This window comes from Chrysemys picta, chromosome 9 (assembly GCF_011386835.1).
Source record: "Chrysemys picta bellii isolate R12L10 chromosome 9, ASM1138683v2, whole genome shotgun sequence".
Classification (NCBI taxonomy): Eukaryota; Metazoa; Chordata; order Testudines; family Emydidae; genus Chrysemys; species Chrysemys picta.
The window spans coordinates 56131951-56155482 of record NC_088799.1 but is presented as its reverse complement, the minus strand read 5'-3'; the positions used below and the strand labels follow the sequence as shown (position 1 = coordinate 56155482).

Here is a 23532-nt window from a genome sequence, read left to right as displayed (position 1 = left end):
GCTGTGTGGTGTAAATCTTGTTGAATTATTCCAGATTTACATTGCTGGACTGAGAGCAGAATTGGGCCCACAGAGAAAAAGTGGAGAAGAGAAACCAGATATACAAATATTGAGGGAACCACAAAGCCGTCCTCTCTGAAACTGTTGGGACCCATTTTCTGGTGGTGTAAATTGGCACGGTTCTTCTTCAAGTGATTGCTCATATCCATTCCAATTAGGTATGTGCGTGCTGTGTGCACAGTCATCAGAAAGTTTTTCCCCTAGCAGCACCCATTGGGTCAGCTATGGAGCCTCCAGGAGTGGCACCTTCATGGCGCTTGTAGCAGGGTGGTCACCCCGCTCCTGCCCTGAAGGGCTTAAAACAGCCCTGTGAGAGGGCTGTGGCAGGGGAAAAGCTGGGCTGATTGGGGGAAGCAGCCACAGTTGGGACCACGCCCCAATCAGGCCACAGGTGGCCCCTATAAGAGGGCTGAGGGCCAGAGGCTGAGACAGAGTCTCTCTCTAGCTTCTATGAGAGAAGGACTTGGCTGTCTGGGAGCTGAGAAGGGTACCTAGGGTGGAGCAGTACTGGGGAAGGGCAAAGTGAGCTGAGGAGCTCCAGCCTAGTGAAACCCAGGCTGCAGGCCTCGTCAAAGGCCTACAAAGGTTACTGGAGCTGCAAAGGGGCAGCCCATAGGTAGGCAAAGGCAGCCGGTCCAAATCCCCTTGCCAATGATGAGTGGTTTATAGACTTCAGTCTGCCCCAGTGAGCAGGGGCTAGATGATGATTGACCGTAGCCACTGAGGCAAGGTGGGGATAGAGGGTTGGGGGTTCCCCTGGGTGGGGAGACCCAGATGGTGGGTTACTGCTGGGGCCGAACCCTGACGTAGAGGGGCACCGGGGTCCAAGAGGGACACGGGGGCCAACGGCAGGTGAGACACCGGCCTACAGAAGGCGCTTCGGGCTGGAAGAGCTAATTGCCAGGACGACCAGCAGGAGACGCCATGCTGGTGAGTCGTCGCCCCACCACCGCACTCAATATATGACCCTGCTGTCCCGGTACCTCCTCGGTTCCTTCTTACCACCAGTGATGGTCGTTGGAACTATGGCGTCTTGCTTAGCAAGTTCTCCATGTTTCCCTAGCTCTTGTTTTTCTCGTTGTTTCTTACATCTTTTTACTTAGTTTATTTTAGCAGTAGTTTGTAGCAGTTGGGCTGAGGTGGGGTTACCGTCTATCCCGACCACTTTTTCTTGGGAGGGCTTTCATGCCCAAGTCCCAGGGGTTCAAGCCCTGCAAGTCCTGCTCCAAGCCCATGCCAACGGGCGACTCCCACGACACTTGTCTGAAGTGTCTGGGGGAGGCTCACCAAACTGATCGGTGCAGGATTTGTAAGGGGTTTTGCCCCAGAAACAAAAAGGAGCGAGACTTTCGCCTTAAGCAGCTCCTTATGGAGGTGGCACTTAGACCTCAGCCTCCTTCAGTGCTGCAGGACCCGGCACCAAGTTCTTTGGTACATAGCACCCTGGCAGCAGTGGTGGAAGTGACACCACTGACAGACTGTAGCAGAGAACTGCAAACCACCACTCCCCGGCACCGAAACCAGCAGGATCGAACCAGCACCACTCCCACTCCCCGGCGCAGAAGCAGCACCAGAAGCAAGGGAGGAGTGGCTCTCCATCCCAGAGGCCCACCCCTCTGGAGCCAGCCAATTGGGTGTGTCCTTGTGAGGAGCACCCAGTGCCTAAGCCTGCGGAGATGGCACCGTTGACTTCGGCCCTGCAAGGGGGACCGTCGAGTCCGGTGCCGTTGGACTCCCCGGCCCACATCATCGAGGAGTTGGCGCTGCCATCCACTCTGGACACCTTTTCGGCAGTGAGGGACCTCATCGCCATGACAGCGCTGAGGTCACCTATGATTCATGCCAAGCCTCCAGTACCACATCGTATGGCACCATCTCGAGGCAAACCAGTGATGATCCGGCTGTCGGCACCACTGATTGAGTCCCAGCAATGCTTGGAGTCCCGGCGCCGCTTGCAGTCGCAGCACTGGTTGGACTCACGGCACTGATTGGACTCACAGCACCGCTCCAGGTTGCGCCAGCACTCCTGATCGCGACGCCGATCCGCACATTGGTCCCCTTCGGGAAGCAGGTCCTGGACCCGGCAACGGTCCCGATGTCGCTCGACGACCCTGTGTAGCTCCAGGTCACGGCACCGCTCCCCACCCTTGCGGCACCACTCTCCAGCTCACCTCTACTTGGCTCAACCCTGGTCCTTGCAGTCCCGATCCCGGTCCTTGGAGGTGGAATCTAGGTACTTGGAACGGGACCAGCATTGGTTCGGCCGTGGACGCTCTGAGGTGGGGGAAGGACCGTGGCCTGTGCAGTGGCAGGGACCAGCGCAGTGGCCATTTTGGATCCCGTGGGCGAACCACTAGGCCCAGGGCACCCAGTCTAAAGGCTCCCAATCAGCCACCTCTGAACCAAGGGTGCCGGAGGCCTCAGCCAGTTGCCCCACCCCTAGGGGTGCTGAGGAGGCACCATGCCCTTGTCCCCCCTTGGAACCAACTCCAACTCCGGTTCCTGAGCCTGGGGCTACCAGCGACGCAGGTTGTCAGGCTCCTGATGAGCAGAAGGGGAGGGAGGATCCTGTTCCCCCATTATCCTCTTCGTCCTCCTCCCCAGACGAGGCCATGGCAGGCACTTCCATCTCTGGACCGCCTCCTGTAGACAGCCGCACCCACTAAGACCTCCTGCGCAGGGTGGCACGCAACATGGGCCTGCAGGCCGAGGAGGTGGTGGAGTCAGAGGACCCGGTGGTCGACATTTTGGCCCCAGAAGGTCCTTCGATGGTGGCTCTGCCCCTCATCAAAACTATACAGGCCAATGCCAAGACTATCTGGCAGACTCCGGCTTCCGTCCCTCCCACAGCCAAGGGCGTCAAGAGGAGGTATTTTGTGCCCTCAAAGGGGTACAAATAACTCTTTACGCACCCGCAGCCCTGTTCATTGGTGGTTGCGGCTGTAAGTGAGAAAGAGGGGCAGCAGGCCCCAGTGCCCAAGTCCAAGGAGTCCAAGTGTCTGGACTTGTTTGGGCATAAAGTGTACTCTACAGGAGGGGGTCCAGCACAGAATTGCCAACCAGCAGGCAATTCTGAGCAGATATAACTTCAACTCCTGGAACTCGATGCTCAAGTTCAAGAGCTTGTGCCAACTGAATCCAGGGAGGAGTTTGGGGCCATAGTAGAGGAGGGCACGGACCTCTTTACAGGCCTCACTGGACGCTGTGGACTCGGTGGCGCACACCTTGTCCTCAGGTATTGCCATGAGGTGCACCTCATGGTTGCAGGCCTCGGGTCTTCAGATGATGCAGGACCTGCTTTTTGATGGGGCAGGCCTGTTCACAGAGCAGACTGCTGCATAACCTAAAAGACTCAAGGGCTACTATGAAATCTTTGGGTATACACATCCCAGCAACCCAACACAAGCATTTCAAGCCCCAACAGCAGCAGCAGCACTCCTACCCTCCTCAGCCGAGGCTGGACTTTTACAGGAGAAGGAGCAGAAATGGCAGAAGGAAGCCTTCGAACTCCACTTCCAGACAAGGCCAGGGCCCGACCAAACCATCCTCGAGTTCCAAGCAGGCCTTTTAAAGGGACGCACGAGGACAGTGCACCAGACTCATTCCCAACCCTTTTTTGAATCTTTTGTCCCACTTCTACCGTGCCTGGTCCCAAATAACCTCGGACCGCTCGGTCCTCCGCACGGTGAAAGCAGGATACTCTCTCCAGTTCTGCTCCTACCCTCCCTCCCACCCCCCTTCCCCGTCTCTCTTCAAGGACCTCTCTCATGAGCAACTCCTTATCCAAGAGGTGCAGGCCCTCTTCACCATGGGAGCGATGGAGGAGGTTCCTCAGGAGCTAAGGGGCAAGGGTTTCTACTCCTGATACTTCCTAATCCCCAAGGCCAAAGGGGGCCTCAGACCCATCCTAGACCTGTGTGGGCTCAACAAATTCATGGTAAAGTTGAAGTTCCGCATGGTCTCCCTGGGCACTATTATCTCCTCCCTGGATCCAGGAGATTGGTTTGCCGCCCTCAAGATGAAGGACGCGTACTTCCACATAGCAATCCATCCAGCACACAGGCACTTCCTGCGCTTCGTGATCAAACATGAACATTATCAATTTGCTGCCCTACCATTCAGCCTCTCAACAACCCCACGAGTGTTCACCAAGTGCATGTCGGTTGTGGCTGCTTTCCTCCATCGCCCGCAGGTGCAGGTGTACCCCTACCTCGATGACTGGCTGCTCAGGGGCCACACCAGGGCACAGGTGCAGTCCCAAATCCATTTGGTCAGGTGCATGTTCGAGTGACTGGGTCTCCTCCTCAACTTGGGGAAGTTGACCCTGGAACCAACCCAGAGAATAGAATGAATTGGGGCAGTGTTAGACTCGGTTCAGGAGTGGACCCTTCTACCGGAGTCCCGATTCTGAGCCATCACGGACATAATTAAAAGCCTCCAGCAATTCCCAACCTCAACAGCAAGGGGGTGCCTGAGTCTCCTCGGTCACATGGCTTCTTCCACTTTATATGACCCGGCACACCAGGCTGCGGCTCAGACCGTTGCAGGCATGGCTCGCCTCAGTCTGCAGCTCGGGGAGCAACAGCTTGAATTCAGTGGTCAGGGTGCCAGGGCAAGTCCTCACATCCCTTCGCTGGTGGCTTGACCCCCAAGCGGTGTGCGAAGGAGTCCCCTTCCACAACCCTCAACTTTCCTTGTCCCTGGTTACAGATGCGTCAGCTCTGGGATAGGGCAGGGGGCGCATCTGGGGGATCTCCAGACACAGGGCCTGTGGTCATAGGATGAGCTCTCCCTACATATCAATGTCAAGGAACTGAGGGCGGTGCACCTCGCTTGCCAGGCCTTCCAGCCCCGACTGTAAGGCCAGTGCGTAGCAGTTCTAACGGACAACACCACCACCATTTTTTACATCAACAAGCAAGGGGAAGCCCGTTCCTCTCCCCTATGCCAGGAGGCCCTTCAGCTGTGGGAGTTCTGCACAGCCCACTCCATTCACCTGGAAGCATCCTCTCTACTAGGAGTTCAGAACATGCTGGCGGACGGCCTCAGCAGGTCCTTCTGCACTCACAAGTGGTCCATCCGGCCGGATGTCATACACCTTGTCTTCCAAAGATGAGGGATTCCCGGGTCGACCTGTTTGCCACTCAACACAACAGGAAGTGCCCAACGTTCTGCTTCTTCCAGGGTTGCAGCCCAGGCTCCCTCATGGATGCATTTCTGCTACCCTGGAGAGGTCGCCTGCTCTATGCCTTTCCCCCGTTCCCTCTTGTGCACAAGATCCTGCTCAAGGTCTGCAGGGAGGGGGCAAAGGTAATTCTGATAGCTCCAGCGTGGCCTCGCCAGCACTGGTACACCACGCTACTGGAGCTGTCGGTGAATGCACTGGTCATGTTACCTCTCCTCCCCAACTTACTCACTCAGGAATACGGTCGCCTCTGTCACCCTGACCTACGGTCCCTCCACCTCACGGCTTGGAAGCTTCATGGCTGAACCCCATGGAACTTCTGTGCTCAGAACAAGTAAGGGAAGTCCTCCTCAGCAGCAGGAAGCACTCCACGAGAGCCATGTATCTGACAAACTGGAAAAGATTCTTGTGTTGGTGTGACCAGGGTCGCACCTGCCCCCCTCCAGGCGCCAGTACCCCTCATCTTAGAGTACCTCCTACACCTGAAACAGCAAGGCCTGTCGGCGTCCTCCATAAGGGTACACCTCGCTGCTATCTCAGCCTACCACCCAGGAGCATCTGGTCGATCCATCTTCGCCAACCCTGGTCGCTTCCTCAAAGGTTTGGACCACCTACATCCCCAGATCAGGCAGTCTGTCCCTGCATGGGACCTTAACCTGGTCCTTTCCAGGCTCATGAGGCCCCCATTCGAACCACTGGTGGTGTGCTTCTTCCTGTATCTGTCTTGGAAGGTAGCTTTCCTGGTCGCCATTACATCTGCGAGGAGGGTGTCTGAGCTAGTGGCCCTCACCTCTGAACCGCCTTACACAGTTTTCCACAAGGATGAAGTGCAACTCAGGCCACACCTGGCCTTTCTCCCCAAGGTGGTGTCGCACTTCCACACCAGCCAGCACATTTTCCTGCCTGTCTTTTACCCGAAGCCTTATACCAGTACCCAGGAGCAGCAGCTACACCCCCTCAATGTTCGAAGAGCATTAGCTTTCTACATCAAGCACACTAAGCTGTTCAGAAAAGTGAACCAGCTGTTCATAGCGGTGGCAGACTGGATGAAAGGGCTCCCAGTCTCATCTCAAAGAATAGCCTCCTGGAACAGGACCTGCATGCGCACGTGCTATGAACTGGCCAGAGTGCCGATCCTGGTTCTCACGGCATACTCGACTAGGGCCCAGGCCTCGTCAGCTGCATTCCTGGCCCAGGTCCCCATCCAAGAAATCTGCAGGGCAGCGACTTGGTCCTTGGTGCATACCTTCACCTCTCACTATGCCATCGTCCGGCACACCAGAGACGACGCAGCTTTCGGTAGAGTGGTGCTACAATCAGCATTTCCTTAACTCCAGCCCCACCGCCTGGGTAAGGCTTGGGAGTCACCTAATTGGAATCGATATGAGCAATCACTCGAAGAAGAAAAAACGGTTACTCACCTCTCGTAACTGTTGTTCTTCAAGATGTGTTGTTCATGTCCATTCCAAACCCGCCGGCCTTCCCCTCTGTTGGAGCAGCCAGCAAGAAGGAACTGAGGAGGCGCCGGGTCAGTGGGGTCATCATATATTGAGCGCCATGAAGGTGCCACTCCAGAGGGTTCCACAGCTGACCCAACAGGTGCTGCTAGGGGGAAAACTTTCCAACGACTGTGCATGCGGCATGCACATACCTAATTGGAATGGATATGAGCAACACATCTTGAAGAACAACAGTTACGAGAGGTGAGTATCCGTTTTTTCCTCCTGTGGCTGCATCTCTTTACACCAGCCTCAATCTGCACAGCACCAATCCCAAAGCAGGGTTGGCCTCCGCAGCCTAATAGTGTGTGAAAATGTGTCACCTCCCAAACTGCAGTTGTGCAACGAGGGATTGTTTTTTCCACTGCTACCCAGGACTCCGCAGAAAAACAGCAGAAAGAGCTTCAGCCCCTGAAGACAAGTGACCTCGGGGGTCCTGACAGAGAACAAGGCCCCATTGTGCTAGGTGTTGTACCTATACACCATCTCATACCCAGGAGCGGGGCCAGGGTTTTTGCTGCATTAGGCGGCAGCGCTCCTCCTCAAAGCATTCGGCAGCGGGGGTCCTTCCGCTCCGCGTCTTCGGGGCGTTTCGGCGGCGGGTCCCAGGGCGAGTGAAGGACCCGCCACCGAAGCGCCCCAAAGACACAGAGCGGAAGGACCCCCGCCACTGAATTGCCGCCAAGGACGGCAAAATGCTGCCCCCCAAATCCTGCCATCCTAGACGACCACCTAGGGTCACCTAGTGGAAGCGCCGGCCCTGCTTGTACCCACTTCTGTTTACGGCCTTCTGCTAGGCTTGGGCTGCCCAGCAGCGACCACCTGTTGACAAAATGAGCCTGGCGACAGGCTGGGCTGCATCTCATTCTCCCGTGCTGCATGATCTGTGCAGTTTGTAGCATGGCAAAATGACTATTGCTATGCTACATGGAACAGTGAAATACCATTGTGTATGCTGCACAACTCAATGGAGCCACACTGCTTTGCACTAGCCGGGCGCTGGCCCTGTATCTTTAACCTAGGGTGACCAAACAGCAAATGTGAAAAATCGGGACAGGGATGGGGGGGTAATAGGAGCCTATATAAGAAAAAGACCCAAAAATTGGGACTGTCCCTATAAAATCGGGACATCTGGTCTCCCTATTTTAACCTTAATTACATTTTGAATGTCCCTATAAGCCTATATTCACCAGGCCCGACGTGTGATGAAACATTCACCGCTTGGAGCATAGATGCTATCTTTACCAAGAGGTTGGCCTGGTGAATGTTGGGTTCCAGTATTGGCAGGTGCCGGGGGCAATTTTACAGATAGAAAATATCTGCTCCAAAAAATAGTAGGCCAGCATTTTTCAGACCTAGGCACCCAGCTCATTTTCTGTGGGCCTAGCTCTCGTAGCAATCATACCATTTATTTAGGTGCCTACCTATGGATTTTGGTGCCTAGCTTTAGGCACATGACATTGAAAATGTTGGCTGTAAATCATAGGCCTACATGTCACTATTCTAAGGAGACTGGTTCTTGTAGTTGCTTCCTGTAAGAGTAGAGCACAAAGGTACAAGCATCACACTGTTATTAACTCTGAAATGCAACTGCTCTGCTCAGCTGGTGCCTGGATTTGAACTCTCACTAGAGATAAGAATTCCTTAAAGTCTCTTTCCCTCCCCCCCCGCCCCCCCCCCCCCCATTGACAGCCATGGGCCAGACCGTCTGGTGGTGTAACCTGGTGCAGCAGTGGAACCACACTGATTTACACCAGTTGGGGATCTGGCCCCAAAGTCTTACAGTCCATCTGTTGGGTATGTCATAGATAGTCTGTCGTCAGCAGCAGAGTGAGCAGGAGGCTGCAGCATTGCTGCAGAACGTGCAGGATGAGAACAGCATTCTCCAGGAGAGACTGATGACACTGCAGCGAGCTGTAGCCCACCTAGAAGGGGAGAACAAGGAACTGGAGCGATCGGCCTTTGAGCTGAAGCAGGACAATTCTGCCCTGAAGAAGACCCTCAGCAAGGTACTGTAGAGTTGTGAAGACACCAACGGATGTTAAATTGGACACATGCAATGACGCACAAGTACGCAAACAGGCATAACCTATCTCAGGCCTGGAGCTGTGTATTCCATCTGCAGACACTAGTTCACGGCCTGCGTAATACTAGCAATGTCCAGGGTTGGATCCTCAGCAGAAAAATCATTGAGACCCTCAAAGAGGTCAGTGGAGCTCTGCTCATTGACCTCAGCTGGGGATCTGGCCCATTCACAGGTATCTATGAACAGAAATACAAGCAGCAAAGTCAGTGAAGATCTGTAGGAGGCAGGTGGGTCAAAAGCTCCTCCCCTCCCCCTGCTGCTGCTCCCCACCTTCCTCCTCCCCCATAGTACAACACTGTTCAGTTCTTCTCTCGTCCCCCATCTGTCGCTGCCAGCTACCATGCACCAGACCCTCCCAAAGTACCTTCCACTCGGACCTGAAGTCCTGGCTCTCTTCTCCATCCCTGACCTTGTCCTCAGTAACTCCAACTTCCACTCTGGTGTCCCCTCCCACTCGCTATCCCCCCACCTCCTCAACCCCTTGCTCAGCTAAAGGGCCACTTGCTCCACCTTGCTCACCCTGTAGTATTGTTCCGTCTCTGACCTCGCACCTTCCATGGCCCCTCTCTTCGACCACTGCCTCATTGCTCTGGTGCCCCCAGCACCCACCCCTTTGCCCAACATTGTTATGAGCTGCATTCCATCCATGTCCAGGACCTCTTTTCTGCTCTCAGTCCCCTGCTCCAGACCCCCTTCCTTTTTCTGACTCACTCGTTGATTCCCTCCCCTCCAGTCTGGACTCCTGGGCCCCTCTCTCCATCTGCAAAGTCGCTTCCTCCAGCCCCAAACCCTGGCTCTCCCCATCATCTGCATCATTCGCTCCTGTCCCCTGGGGATATTCCTCATCGTGTGTCTACACAGCACACGGGGCCCTGAGCTTGGCCAGGACCTCTGAGCACTACTGGAGTATAAATAATAAGTAAAGCAAGTGATGAGAACCTGCCAGTGGTGCATTTACCGGCATATACATCCAGAGAGCAGGCTTGATTCTGCATTCTCCTGCCCTTTGCATCATCATGTCCACCAGTGCAAAGGGAGGGCAAAATGCAACCTTGCTGATCTGCAAAGAGTCTAAGTGAGAATACAAGGTGGAGTGCAAGGGGAAAGGGTTATCTTCTTCATTCTGATTCGTGTGCAGACGTACATGTTCACCAACATACAGACATGGGAGCAGATCCCCAGCTGGTGTAAATCAGCCTGGCTTTGTTAGTCAAGAGAGCTGTGTCAATTTACCCCACTGATCATGTACATAGACACACTTGCCTTGGATCATGTCATGTCTGTGTGTGCACACAGTCATGTCTCTAGATAGACAGATAGATAGAGATATTACAGACATACACACACATTTGCCTCTGACAATGTATATTCATGCATATAGATCCCGCTCAGGAAAGCATCTCAATTCAGCAAAGCACTGCTTAACATTAAGCATGTGCTCAAATTCCACTAAAGTCAAGCACATGCTTAAGCACTTTCCTGAACCAGAGCCATAGTGTGGTATAGATGTGAGCTTTCCCTTCCACCTCTGCCAATTGAAGTCAGTGGAGACAGACTTCTGTGAGAGAGAGGAGAGTCAGGCTCTGTGCATTCCCACAGTCACATAACATGGAATAGACATAACCATGCGAACACAAAAGCCCAAGCAGAATCCTGTGAGTGGGAGAGAGAGAGCGCTGGCTGTGTGTTCCAGTAACCTTTGTTTTCTTGGCCCCCATCCAGTCACTTCCCACCACATGCATTTATGTACATGATTATTGCTCTCGCATTCTTTGAATGTAGTCCAGATAATGAGTTCAAAACTCTTCATTCAAATGTACTCTCCTCCAAAACTCCCACAAACACAAATGCACAAGCACACACGCATGCACACACATACATGTGCGTGCCTCTTGGCTACCTGATTTCTTCTCCCACTTAGAGAGGGAGCTAATGTTCAGCTCTGAGGCGCTGATTCCAGTTCGAAGGAATAATTTGTGTCACGCATGTGTTAGGTATCAGCAGGGGCACTCTGGGATTGGCCTAATTAGCTCTAGTGATGGGGGAAGCAAAATCCAAACCATGTGCTAAAGCCGTCTTCTAAATTTAATACAAGTAGTTTCAGATTGACTTTTGACCCCTCTACCCAAAAAGATTGGTGTCTAAAAGTTTTTGTCTCTTTAATCAGCTGCTATTCCTTTCCCCTGCTGCCCCAAACACACACACACATTCTTTCATTCAGAACTCTCTTTTTTGATGGTTTCATAGTTTTTATTGTTTCATTTCCAACCAGTTTGATGGTTTCTGAACTTGACCACGGCACGTAGAGCTGGGTGCAGAAGCAATCCCATGGGAACTGACCCAGAGTAAAATATCATGAACTGAATATCCTCGGAGACTGAGCTACCCACTGCAGAGAGCATGGAGGAGTATGGGATATGTTTGCCCCCTTAGCATAGTCTGCACTGAGTGCAGGATTGGGAGCCAGGATCTCCTTAGTGCTGTTCCTGCCTCTGCCACTGACTTGCTAGGTGACTGTGGGGGAGTGACATCAGCTCCTTGTGTTGTGTCTCAATTTGCCTGTCTGAAAGATGGAGGTAATCACAGTCCTTACCTGTGTGCTGTGAGCATCAGTTGTGCTGTGAGACTTCATCTCATGGCTCTTTCCATAAGAGGATGGAAGGGCCAAATTTTCCCTTTCATCCAGTGCTGCACAGCATGCTTGTCTGCTGATTGGCCGTCTCCTCCACCCCAGAAATGGCTACATGCCATTGATATTCATATCCGAATAGCCCAGTTCCTTAGCTGCGGATGAGATTCACATGGCATAACTCGAGTGGACTGCATCACCTTTACACACCCACTGACCCTGGGCTGGCTGTGCATTGGGATGGTCCCCAGTATAAGTCCCGTGAGGGCTGCTCTAACTTGCACCAGCTGCGAATAGTCTGAAGGGGCCTAGGCAATAGCTGTGGATCACTGGGGTGCAAGGATGCCCTGGCACCATCTCAAGTGCTAGCCACAGGGAGGTGGGCTGGCATAGGAGCCATTCTGTCAACTCTGCACCACCTGAGGATGCCCTCCCTGGGGTGATCCTCCAGCAGGCCAGCTGTTTGCAGTGCTCCACCAGGAGAAGCTGGGCCAGGGAGTGTGAAGCACTGGACTCTGACTGGGAGCCTTGGAGAAGGAAGGCACGATGCCTTGCAAAGGGAAACACCTTCCCTCACAGGAGAAGGAAGGACGGGCAGGGCATGGGGTGGGGAAACCTGCCATTGTCAAGTGATTGGGATGAGCCGCTGCAGAGCAAACACAGCCTGGGTCCTGCAGCTACTCTCCTCTCAGACACACCAGGGCAGCCCACAGAGACATCCAGCCTGATCCTCAGTGGGTGTCAATTTTCACGGACTTCAGTGAAGCTATGCTGATTGACACCCGTTGGGGATCTGTCTCATTGTCATCAGCAGAGCTACACCCATTTATGCTAGCTAGGAATCTGGCCCATTGACCCCAGTGGAGCTACACCCATTTACATCAGCTGGGGATCCGGCACCGCAGGTCTCAGAATGCAACACTCTGCCTTGATCTGCACAGTCAAGGTATGAAAGGTGAGGGTGGCTGCAAAGGGCTCCTGGGCGGAGTCTGGGTGCCGCTGATATATTGACAGCTCCAAACAAAAGGGATTAGAGGCCGTTCAAAACTATTCCAGCCTGGGCTTCTGTGAACTACACTGGCTAACAGCAGCCAGTAGGGGGCACTGTGCTGTCCAGGGATCAGCAGGAGCCATGCCCTTCATCCCCAGCCATGCCCCTCATGCAAGGAGGTGGCTTAGTGGTGCTACAGCAGCCCCTACATCACCCCAGGACCCCTAAGAATGTTTCCCCAAGTGTTGCAAAGACCCTTCAGCAGACCAAAAACCTGGCCATGAGTCTGACTCCACCCCATCTAACTCAGCGACCAGTGATTTTCCAGCAGCAGGTTCATGCTCTTGTTGGTAAGGCAAAGTAGGGAAGCCCAGGACTGAGAGATCCTGGTGCTGAACATCCATGTCCCTCCAGAGAAGCCGTCTCCCCTTTTCCAGCATCAAGAACCCTCAAGGAATCCAGGAGGGCCTCACAAATTGGGCATTGGCTAAACTAACCCCCAGGGCAGCCTTGCTTCCTGCTCCATTCTGCTTGGACAATACAGCCAGCTTGGCTCCATGGGTTCCCCTGTGGGTGTCCCCATGAAGACAGAGCTTAAAGCTGCTCTCCCTGGCAGAACAGATTGTCCTGCTCTGGAAGTGAATGTTTCCTTGGCATTGTTGCCCTTGCCCCTGTGGCCCTGTGATTCCAGGGTCTGTTCAAATAAACTGGATCTTAACAGAAGCTGTGAGCTGCCTGGTAGAATGATGCAACTGACCCCACAGATGCCACAGGAAGCAGTGGGTGCTCCTGTTCAGATGTTGGTGACAGCCTGAAAGGGGTGACTACCCTGATGTTAGCCTCTCCATCGTGGGACATACATAGCTTTGTTTAATGTGGCAGCCAGTGCCTCGTTTGGAGCACCGTACAAATCAACAAGCTGTAGCATTAACACTGTGTAAGGGAAGCATGTGAGCCAATGTTCAATGCACAGTTGGAATCATAAAAATGTATTCAATTGTGCTTGATTTGCATGTTTCGTCACCCCAAAAGTGTATGCAGAGTTGGTAACTACATGTGCAAAATAGATGTTACTACCCCTCCGATGCATGCAGTTGTGCTAAGTGCACACACATCCTATATGCACAAGGGAGCATGTGTTTTGCTTGCAACTGCATGGATAACATGAGTAAAAATCAGGCCTCAGATCTTTTCTGATCTGGGGCTTTATTAGGAGGGGGGAAATTCTCTCTGATCTGCTATACCTGTCCAAACATTTGGTTGGGAGGAACAATAACCACTGCTTTAGACAATCTCAAAGAAAGAAGATGAATAGGTGAGGAAAATTTCTCTTTATTAATACCTTGATATTAGCCAACAAGGTGTACCAGAGCCTGGGACTTGGTGAGAAAAGGGGAACTGTTTCTTTTAACATTTTCTCTATTGAGGATGTCCATAGAGCTGTACATGAACAGAACAGGCAATAAAGAACCTGTTCGAAGCAACTGCTTAAGGGCTTGGTTACTTAATAGTGGAAATCTGGTAATAAAGATGGAACAGGTCTATACTCAGCATTCCCAGTCGCACTCATGGAGCTCTGGTGTCACTTCACTGAAGTCCATAGAGTTACCTCTGACTGAGGCTAGTGTGACTTAGAGCCGAGTTGGCCCAGTACATATAGGGAGACGTTGGGGTGGTCTCTTAAGAGACGAAGTCACTAATAAGAGAAAGGTCAAGTTGGCTCTAGAAGATAAACTCTGTACCTGATGGATTGGACACAAGCATATCCTACAGGGTGTAGATTAAGGTTTTGCTAGGAGCATTAAGTGGAAGGAGTCAGCAATTCACACCCCCTCTGCTCTCCTCCCCCCTCCCATCTCACAGATCAGGTGACTGTGTAGGGTGGGGCCGACGTGGAGAGCCCTGGATGGGGGCCCAGGACCCCTGAGAACAGCTCCATGGGAGCTATCAATGTATGGGGGGGGAGGCCAAGGAAAGAGTGGTGCAGATCTGCTAGGCTCTCCCTCCTGAAGAAGGGGAGGCCAGAGATAACTACCATGGATCATCTCCATGATGTGGGGAAGGATTCCTTCATGCCAGACCTTCCCAACATACAGTCCAGCTCCTTGGGTTTTGCATCAGGTCCAGAATTTGACCCAAAGGAAGTCACTTCTGGCTGTGTCCAACAGCTGTTTCCCTAACTATGTCACTGATTTCCATTTACTGTAGTAAGGAGTTTAATTCACACAAGGTAGTCAGATCATTGTCCTGGTTTTCTTCACAAATGGGCATGTGTGTGTGCTGTTGTGATTTTGGGTGTGCTGTGCTGCGCTGCAGAGGATAGAGCCACCAGTTTGGTTTCCTTTTGCAAAATCAGTTGTAGATTGTGGGATGGGAGTGAGCTGCTGAATCTGCTGAATTCCTGTTGGCATACATTGCATTGCATTGGTACATCATCGGGATTCTAAGGGACAGTGTGAAAACGAAGCTCCAGAACAGTCGTTTAAACATCCCGCTCTGAGCCGAAAGTCACAAGGCATTTCCCAGCTCCAGGGAGTGTCCAATACAATTCTGGTGATACCGTCAGATAGAGATCTATTTCAGAGGTCCATACTGAACTAATCAAGTTGTTCTGCATTAGCACTGGGAGGGAGAAGAGGAGAATGTGATGAATACTGTATCTTCCACTCTTGGTCATGACTACATTCCAGTTCCCCTTATGCAACCTCAGAAATAAGGTGCAGGAAAGTCAAAAAGAAACACAACACTCCATAATACGAGTGCCAAGGATGGCTAAAAGACCTCTGTTCATGGCTCATTATTGCAGTAGTGCCCTTCTGTCCCAAAGGAGACTGGCATCCCATCATGCTGGGTGCTGTACTCATCCATTGTAAAGGACAATTGCTGCACTGAAGAATGTACAATTGAAATACACAAAGAGTGGGAGAAAGGAAGGTACATTATCCCCATGAGAACTGAGGCACCAAAACAGATTAGGTGACTTGCTCCAGTTCTCGCATAGCAGAGCTAGGATTCAAACCCAGTGTTCCTGAGGCTAAAGTCAGTGTGTTAACCACAAAACCCTTCTGCCCCCCCTGAGCTATGCCCCTTCCATAGTGAATTAGCTAGGAGCTGTGTGAGTGACAACAATATACTCCCTGAGAGTGCTAGAAGGAGCATAAATTAGGCTGTCGAGGAAGAAAAGCAAGATGGTGAGAGTTGGTGCATTTTACTTATCTTGTTTAATGCCAGTGAGTGCCTGCATCAGAGTGCAGTGCTTCCCTGGGATTGCCTGTTGATCTCCAGGGAAGATTTGCACTCTGCTGCAGGGTGATTATACAAAACAGTACACAAGAAATGAAAATATGGGAGAACGGAAATCCTCCTCAAAGATCATTTCAGACATTTTAAATTAAACTTCATTTGTCATGAATGATCAAATTCCAAGCAGTAAGAATTCTAGGGAAGAAGGAATCATCAATACAGTCCAGTAACTCTGCAAGAATATCCTAATGTTGCAATCCAACAATGGGCTCCTTTTGAACATTTGCATAGCATTCTGTTGAATTGTCACTCCTGGTTCTCACTCCAGAGGTGGAGCCAAGCAACCTTTGGATGGAGAAGGGGAAAAGGTATGTGCAGATGTGTTAGTGGGCAGCATGCATGACTTCAGCACGTCAGCTTCATTGTCTTTGCTTGCTCCTTTTCACTGCTGTAGCTGTTCCCAGCATGTCCTAGTTGGGCCCTTTCAGTGCTAAAGAAGTTGTTATAATGATCAAACCCCCTGAGGTTTGCATTCGAAATCCCAAGAAATATCAGCAAAGAAAGGAAAAACAATCCAATCAAGCACTAATATTTCTTGCTGTGGAAGCCATTCCAAGAGCAGCCATCTTCAATGCAGCTGGGTTGCACCCTTGGAGAAGGAAGGACCATTGTCACTCAGGGCCGACCGGGGGTGGGGGCAAGTGGGGCAATTTGCCCCAGGCCCTGCAGGGACCCCCACGAGAATATAGTATTCTATAGCATTACAACTTTTTTTTATGGAAGGGGCCCCCGAAATTGCTTTGCCCCAGGCCTGCTGAATCCTCTGGGTGGCCCTTTTGTCACTAGACAGCTGTTGGGGTAGAGAACACCTGGATTTGGGGCCATCTTGACTTGCAACATTAGTAAAGCTTTGTGTTCCAGGGTGAGAATTATGCAGATAAGTTACCTTGTTGAGGCTGGACTCTCTCACCTCTCTCTAGGTCACAGCTGATCCAGGTTGAGTTCAAACCATCATTCTAGAAGTACAAGGCACTAGAGGCCATTATTCACCCTTTGAGCTATCCAGTTCCCCCTGCAGAGGGCTTGGTGGGGCTCTCTATAAAGAATTCTATATAAAAGTACGTTTTGTTGTCTAATGTCTTAGTGTTAGCTAGCAGGGAATGCCTGAACTGGGATCCTTGAGAACACGTGCTCCCAGAGGAGAGGCTAGGAAATATTCTGCTCTGGATCTGCCAGAGAGGCAGGAAAGCCAGGTATGCCTTTGCTGGCTGAGCTTGGCACTGAATAGGGATTGTCCATCAGGCATCTTAATGGATTTTCTAGCTGCAGAAACTAGGATGAAGGGAAATGTGATATTTTTCTGTTGTGGAAAAGCAACATTACAGGCTGTATGAGAGTCTCAGCAAGCATGAAATAGCTTTTACATGGTGCCCCTTTATTCCCTGTGCTCAACCTCTTCCCCTGGGCTGGGGGGCGGGAGAGGATAGCTAATGAGTTCCAGAAGATCAGCTGTAAATGGCCAGGGAGGGTAATTCATATCGAACTCATAAAACCCTTGAGTAGCGTCTCAGGAGGGGAAATCCGGATGTGGCCGTTTATTTATTTTGGATTTTGCTTTCTTCTCTTCTCCTTTCAACATTTTCTTCCAGGAGACGCTCATTGTTTTTTAAAGGGACAGGCCTTCCTTTGGTTATTTGGAGGCTTTTATCTGTTCATGCAGGGCAGGGATTGCTGGTAACAAAGGCCCCTGACCAGCCAGCAGGCTCCACGCAGAGCATCGCCCAAGCGCTGGGCCTTTGGGGACCTTCTCCCAGCTGGGGGTTCTAGACACAGCCCTTCTTGTACCATCATGCCATGACCAGCCTCCAGATGCTGCCCTGAAGATGGTTGTGCCCTTCGGGAGCTCAGCGCTGCAGCGCGGTTCTTCCTGGCCAGCCTTTGTGCACTGTGTGCACAGATACTGAAAGTGCTGCTGGAGGAGAAGCATTCGCTGCACTGTCCTGGCTAATGTGGCTCTGCTTCACGGCTGGTCTCGCCTGCCCAAGGGCCCCTCAGACCTCAACAAACTGCCAAGAAGTTGATTTGTGTCCAGAGCTCTGGGCTGTGAGGCCAGTCCCTGACAGCTCTTTCTTCCACTGAATAGTGACCGGCATGGTGTCCCCATTTCAGCTGCAAACCCTCAGCCTTCTCCATGATCCACCTCATCCCACTGCTTCCCCCCCCCCCCATCATCCTGAGTCCTTCCCTACCTCCTGGGGTCTTCCCCCCACTCTGCCTCTCTCCTGATCCCACCTGCCTTTTCCTCCAAACACCTCAGATGTCCTGATCCCACTCTGCCCTTTCCACTCCACTGGCTTTTCCCTCCCCAGGGTTTCCCCGGCTTCTTCTTAGCCAGGTCTCAAGGTCTCCTCTCCATCTCTGTCATAGAATCATAGAAGATTAGGGTTGGAAGAGACCTCAGGAGGTCATCTAGTCCAACCCCCTGCTCAAAGCAGGACCAACACCAACTAAATCATCCCAGCCAGGGCTTTGTCAAGCTGGGACTTAAAAACCTCTAAGGATGGAGATTCCACCACCTCCCTAGGTAACCCATTCCAGTGCTTCACCACGCTCTTTTCCTTCTCAATCTACACATGGCCTTTGACATGTCTGCTCCCTCACTTCTGAGACCACCCTCCCCCTCGGACTGCTCCCTCAGCATTGCCTCCGGTGACTCCCTTGTTTCCCTCCCAAGATTCCTCTGCTGTCACTCTGCCCTCTGTTGAAGGAGGCCTGCCACACACTGCCCTCACCCACAGCACAGAATCCTGGGAGATAGAAAAGTCCTCTGCCTCAGTTCCACATCTTGATGCAGCTGTTCTCATAGGTACTGGGATGGTCCAGTGGGAAGAGTACTGGACTGGGAGGCAGGGGATCTGCATGCTAGCCCTGCATCTGCTAGTGACCTTGGACAAGTCACTTTCCCTCTCTGTGCCTCAGTTTCCACTCTGCACCTTTTCTCTGTGTTGTCTGTTTAGATTGGGATGGGTCTCTAGCTGTTGCTGTAATAATGAACTCAGCAAGCAGACACTCCAGAAGGTACCCTGGTTTCAATGAGTGTGCCAGTTCCAGGCAGCCAAAGCCAAGCTATGTGTGCCAGCTGGTAGGGTCAGGTTTTCAGGGGTGCAGTGGGGCTCTTTTGAAAATCAGCCCAAGACCTTGAAAATCCCAGCCCACTGGGAACTGCTGAGCAATGTGCGTGCCAGAGGGGAAGTGAAGGTCCCTGCCATGCGACTTGTCCTTGCAGGCAGAATGGGAGACACTCAGGAAAGAAGACAATGCCATGCGTTTCAGTGCAGAGAAGAAGCAGCTGGACCTGTCACTGAGCAGTCTGCACCAGGAGGTGGAGGACACCCTGAGACAGAATCAGCCACTGCAGGTCAGTCCACTGGTAACGGTGGTTTGTCACAGGAAATGGGGGCGCCTTAGAGGATTACTCTGCCCTGGGGTGAGGAGATGAGATGAAGGTTCATGGCAGTAGGAAAAGGGAGGGAGAGGAGCACAGGAGGCCTGGACAGAGGGAGGCGGGCCAGGCAGGGGGTAAGTAGGAGCAAACAGGAGCTCAGTAGAGTCCAAAGGATGCCTAGAGTCCCAGCCAAAGGAAGCCGTAGCCCATGGCATCATCTGTGGCCAGGGGTCTCAGAAGGTGCCTGCTGGGAGGAGGCTCTGCCCAGGAAACTTCTTCCTCCCCAGTTCCGTGGCTGGGGACGAGGAGGCCAGGTACCCAGGAAAGGGGTCTCCCAGTTTCCAGGCCTGGTGGGGTGAGGAGATCTTCTGGTTCCTGTTAGGGCAGGGAAAGTCTCTCTGCTCTGCAGGGGGCTCTAATCCATGTCCTGGCTCCCCTGGCTAGGAGATGGGGTGCATGGCATCTTGTGGCCTGGGTGCAGGCGGAGGCGCTGGCAAAGGCCAGTTCTCCTCACCCCCCCCCCTCCAGCCTGCGCCCCCCATGTGGAGTTCCCCAGAGAGCAGATCTGGCGGGACACGGTGCTGTTTGGACACAGTCTCTCTGAGAAGCGAGGGGATCCAGGAGGCAGGACACGGTGCACTGCAGCCCAGACACTCACCTCTTCAAGAGGGTCCAGGCCCAAGGCAGCAGTTGTGAAGGAGCCTGGGGAGCAGGTGTCCACATGCTTGCCCACACCCTGAAAGGGATCCTTTGAGAGAGGGCAGGGACCTGTCTGCAGCCAGCACAGGGGAGCTAAGGGTCAGGCACCATGTGAATGGTGCAGAGTCACTAAAGGGGGAAATGGCTGTTTGTGAGCCCGCATATGGGTACTGGAGCCCCACGTGGCTGTTGGAAACGGACGGTGCTAGCTCAGCACTGCCCTGTGGAAATGACCCGAGGGAAGGCTAAAGGACAAGGAGTGTCTGGGTCCAGGCCCTTGTCCTGCATTGCCCAATGGCCCAGTACATGATTCCAGCGGGATTTGGCTGACGCCCTACCTATGTTTCTGTGCTAGGCCCAGATCACAGAGATGGAGCGGGCACATACCCAGCGCCTGATGGAGCTAGAGACAGAGAGGCTGCGCAGCACCCAGCTTCAGGCTGAATGGTCCCTGGAGTCCCGGGAGAGAGCCCACAAGCAGCGTGTCAAGGACTTAGAGGATCAGGTAGAGGGGTTAGGCACACAACAGTAACATCTTTAAAAGCCATCGGGAAGGCCATGCCCTGGCTGCTGGTGCGGGCACCACATGGGCACCAGATTTGAATGAGCTCATGCAGAGGCCACGTCGGGCAAGACTGGGGCTGATGGGGCAGAGTGGGGTGCTATGGCTGGTGAAGTGTCTACTGCCAAGGGGAGCCGTACACTTGGGTGGCACAATTCTGATCTCAGAGCCTCTCACCCCTGCCATGCAGTGCCAGAGGGCAGGGCCACAGGAATCGGACCCCCAGGGCAGGTCCGGGGAGGGTATTATTTTCTGCCTCAGTAATCCCTTGGGGAGATGCCCAGACCCCATAAGGCAGATCCCTGTACAGCCCCATGGGGAAGTATTACCTTGCCTCTCCGTAGTCGTAATGGCCCCATGCTCCCCAGGTGAACTCGCTGAAAGAGCAGTTGGGCCAGGAGGTGCGGAAGAGACAGTCCTACCTCACTCAAGTGCTCCGGACAGGGAAATGATCCCGAAATAGCCCCTGTGCTCCAGCCTGGTAAGATCTAGTCAAAGACAACCCTCAGGACCAGCTTTCAACAGTGACTCTGCAGCCTGCAAGCCGGACTCTGACATCTCCTCCTGCGCCAGGACGCTTGACTGACTCATGGCCAGCACTGCTGTGGGGAGAGGTTTCTGGGAGGAGCCTGCACTACACCAGTGGCTGGAGCAACGGGGACTGTAGGCCTTACGCAGCCGAATCCCAGGCCACTGATGATTAATTTATTTAGGCCATTTGGCAATGAGGGACTTCTCTGTGATTAGTGCTACCCATACTAATGGGTCCTGACTTCCTATGTTATCTCACCCCATTATTTAAATAGCTCTGCTCTCCCAGCAATCGGAGCCACTCTTCTCTCCCTCAGGAGCGGTGCCATTTGGGCCTCATCCAGTACTGTCAGGGCCTCCTGTCTAGCTGGTGGAGTGACAGACCCTCCCAATCTCAGCAGCATCTTCTCAATATGCTAGACAGAGTCTGTCGCCATCAGACAGATCTGTGCAGCTTGAGGAACCGGCCCTTGAGTGCACAGAACCTGCAGGGGACTGCATCCACCGGCATTAACCAAAAATCTAGTGTACGCTAATGAAACGCAGTGAGAGAGGGCATCGCCACCATGCCTGGAGACTGGTCAAGCCCTTCATCCTTTCAGGAAATGCAGGCCTTTTTTAATGGTGGCAGGTGGCTGGGATTAGCTCAAAGCCAAGTCATTTTATGACTCACTGGCCCTGAGAGGCGTCAAAGTGTAAAATTCAACGTTCCACCCACTCTGCCAGCCACAGGCTCCAAGCAAATCCCTGAAGGAATCAAAATGTGGTTTCCATGGCAACGGAGGCAATCATTTTGGGACCGCTTTGGCCTTCACCTGTTAGCATTTTACACGTTTTCTCATGACTGGCCGGGAGTGGGGGGGCGGCATAATTTGTCCCAACGTTGTGGTTTGTTTAAGCACTGATTTTAAATGCTGAGAATAGAAGGTGTTTGCTAAGGAAATCAACAGTGGCATTTTCAAGGCTTTGGATGGATCTTCGTGCATTTCATCTTTTAACAATATATGATAAGCGACATCTGATTCTGTTCCTTCCCATGATACAGGTAAATCTTCCCCATCCCACCCCACCCCATGCAACATACAGGTATGTAGAGCAATTCTGCTCTCACACCGGCCTAACTCCAGTGACTTCTGTGGTGTCCCTCTGGCCTTACACCGGTGTCAGTGAAAGTGAGACCAGACCTACACAGGGACCCAGTGCTGTCAGCTGCTGAGCACCCTTGAGGGTGACCCCACAGCAAGCAGGAAGTGCTCAGGTCCTCATAGGACTGGGTCCTCAGACACACTGGGCCAGAACCTCAGCCGGGGTAAATTAATGTGGCATCATTGATTTCACTGGAGTGAGATTGGTTCATGCTATTCAAGGAGTTGGCCCATTGTCTTCAATGGAGCTACGCTGATTTACACCAGCTGGGGATCTCGCCCATTGATTTCCATGGGTCTATGCTGATTTATGCCAGTGGGGGGAGGTGGTCCGTTGATCTCCACAGAGCTAAGCTGATTTACACCCAGGTGGGGATCTGGCCAATTGACTTCAATGGAGCTACACCGATTTACACCAGCCAAGGCTCTGGCCCACTGGGGCTGATTCTCTTCTCACCCTGTTGTAAATCAGGAGTAGCTCCCTGCAGCCAATGCAGTGCCCCTGGGGTGAGTGAGCGGATATCTCACTCTGTAGCTAGCGTTTCTGCCCCCTCTCCAATGGGTTGTTTACGTGGAGTTGGATGTGGCGGCAGGAAAGACCATGCAGAAACAAACCACCATCTCCATCAGGAGGGTGGGAATCATCACGCCTACATTCCAGTGCCAGTGCATTTCAGGACTGGACCCTCTGGATTGGGAAGAGTGTGTGGGCGTGGATCTGGGCAGCCCAGAGAATACCCTCACATTGATGGCACAGCTGGGTCTCACTGAGGGAAATGTGCCATGTTGGTTTTCACATAATCCCTTTGCTGTTGATTCTAACTGAGTCCTGCTGTTGTTTTCGGCTCCATTTCAGTCCTTACATAACATGTTCCTTGGCCTGTGTTCAGTATTAAAATGTACCTTGCAATCATTGCAGTGGGGAATATTTATATTGCATTTCTATGAATAAAAACATACATTATTTTGAACCATGATTCTGATTTTTATATTTTCAAAGCACTGAGAGCTGGATGATTTTTGGCACCTCTTACAAATTGCTGGGGTTTGAAGTTTTGTCATAAATACTGAATGCATTGGAGCAGGGACTGATGGCTATTACTCTGTATTGGTCAAGTGATGACTAGTGCGTAGGCCTGATCTGAAAGGATTGGAATAGATTACTGGCTGCATTTACCATGGCTCCACCCCTCCTCCTTGAGCTTGAGAGGGAGTTATTCTGGGTGATAGTTCTCCAACGGGTGTAAATCAGAGGCATGCCATTGGATTTAATGGTGCTACCCTGATCGACACCAGCTGAGGATCTAGCCCATTGACTTCAATGCAGCTACACTGATCTATACCAGCTGTGGATCTGACCCACTGACTTCAGTGGAGTTACAGTGATTTACACCAGCTGGGGAACTGGCCCATTGACTGATCTTGATATGGAGATGGCATGGGCAGTGAACAAGTTG

General features: G+C 52.4%; 1 protein-coding gene across 3 annotated transcripts in view; it reads left to right on the top strand.

The window, feature by feature from the left end:
- The window catches only part of CROCC2 (ciliary rootlet coiled-coil, rootletin family member 2), a 169973-nt gene extending 146832 nt beyond the window's left edge, over positions 1–23141 (top strand). Inside the window, exons 33-36 of one of the 3 annotated variants that reach the window (XM_065557071.1) lie at positions 8553–8753; positions 18980–19111; positions 20193–20342; positions 20768–23141. In XM_065557071.1, the coding sequence (XP_065413143.1) occupies positions 8553–8753; positions 18980–19111; positions 20193–20342; positions 20768–20851 (567 nt within the window). In that variant the 3' untranslated portion in view covers positions 20852–23141. The remainder of the gene's footprint in view (positions 1–8552; positions 8754–18979; positions 19112–20192; positions 20343–20767) is intronic. The other 2 variants (XM_065557070.1, XM_065557072.1) reach the window with 2 other exon arrangements.
- Positions 23142–23532: the final 391 nt, after the last annotated feature.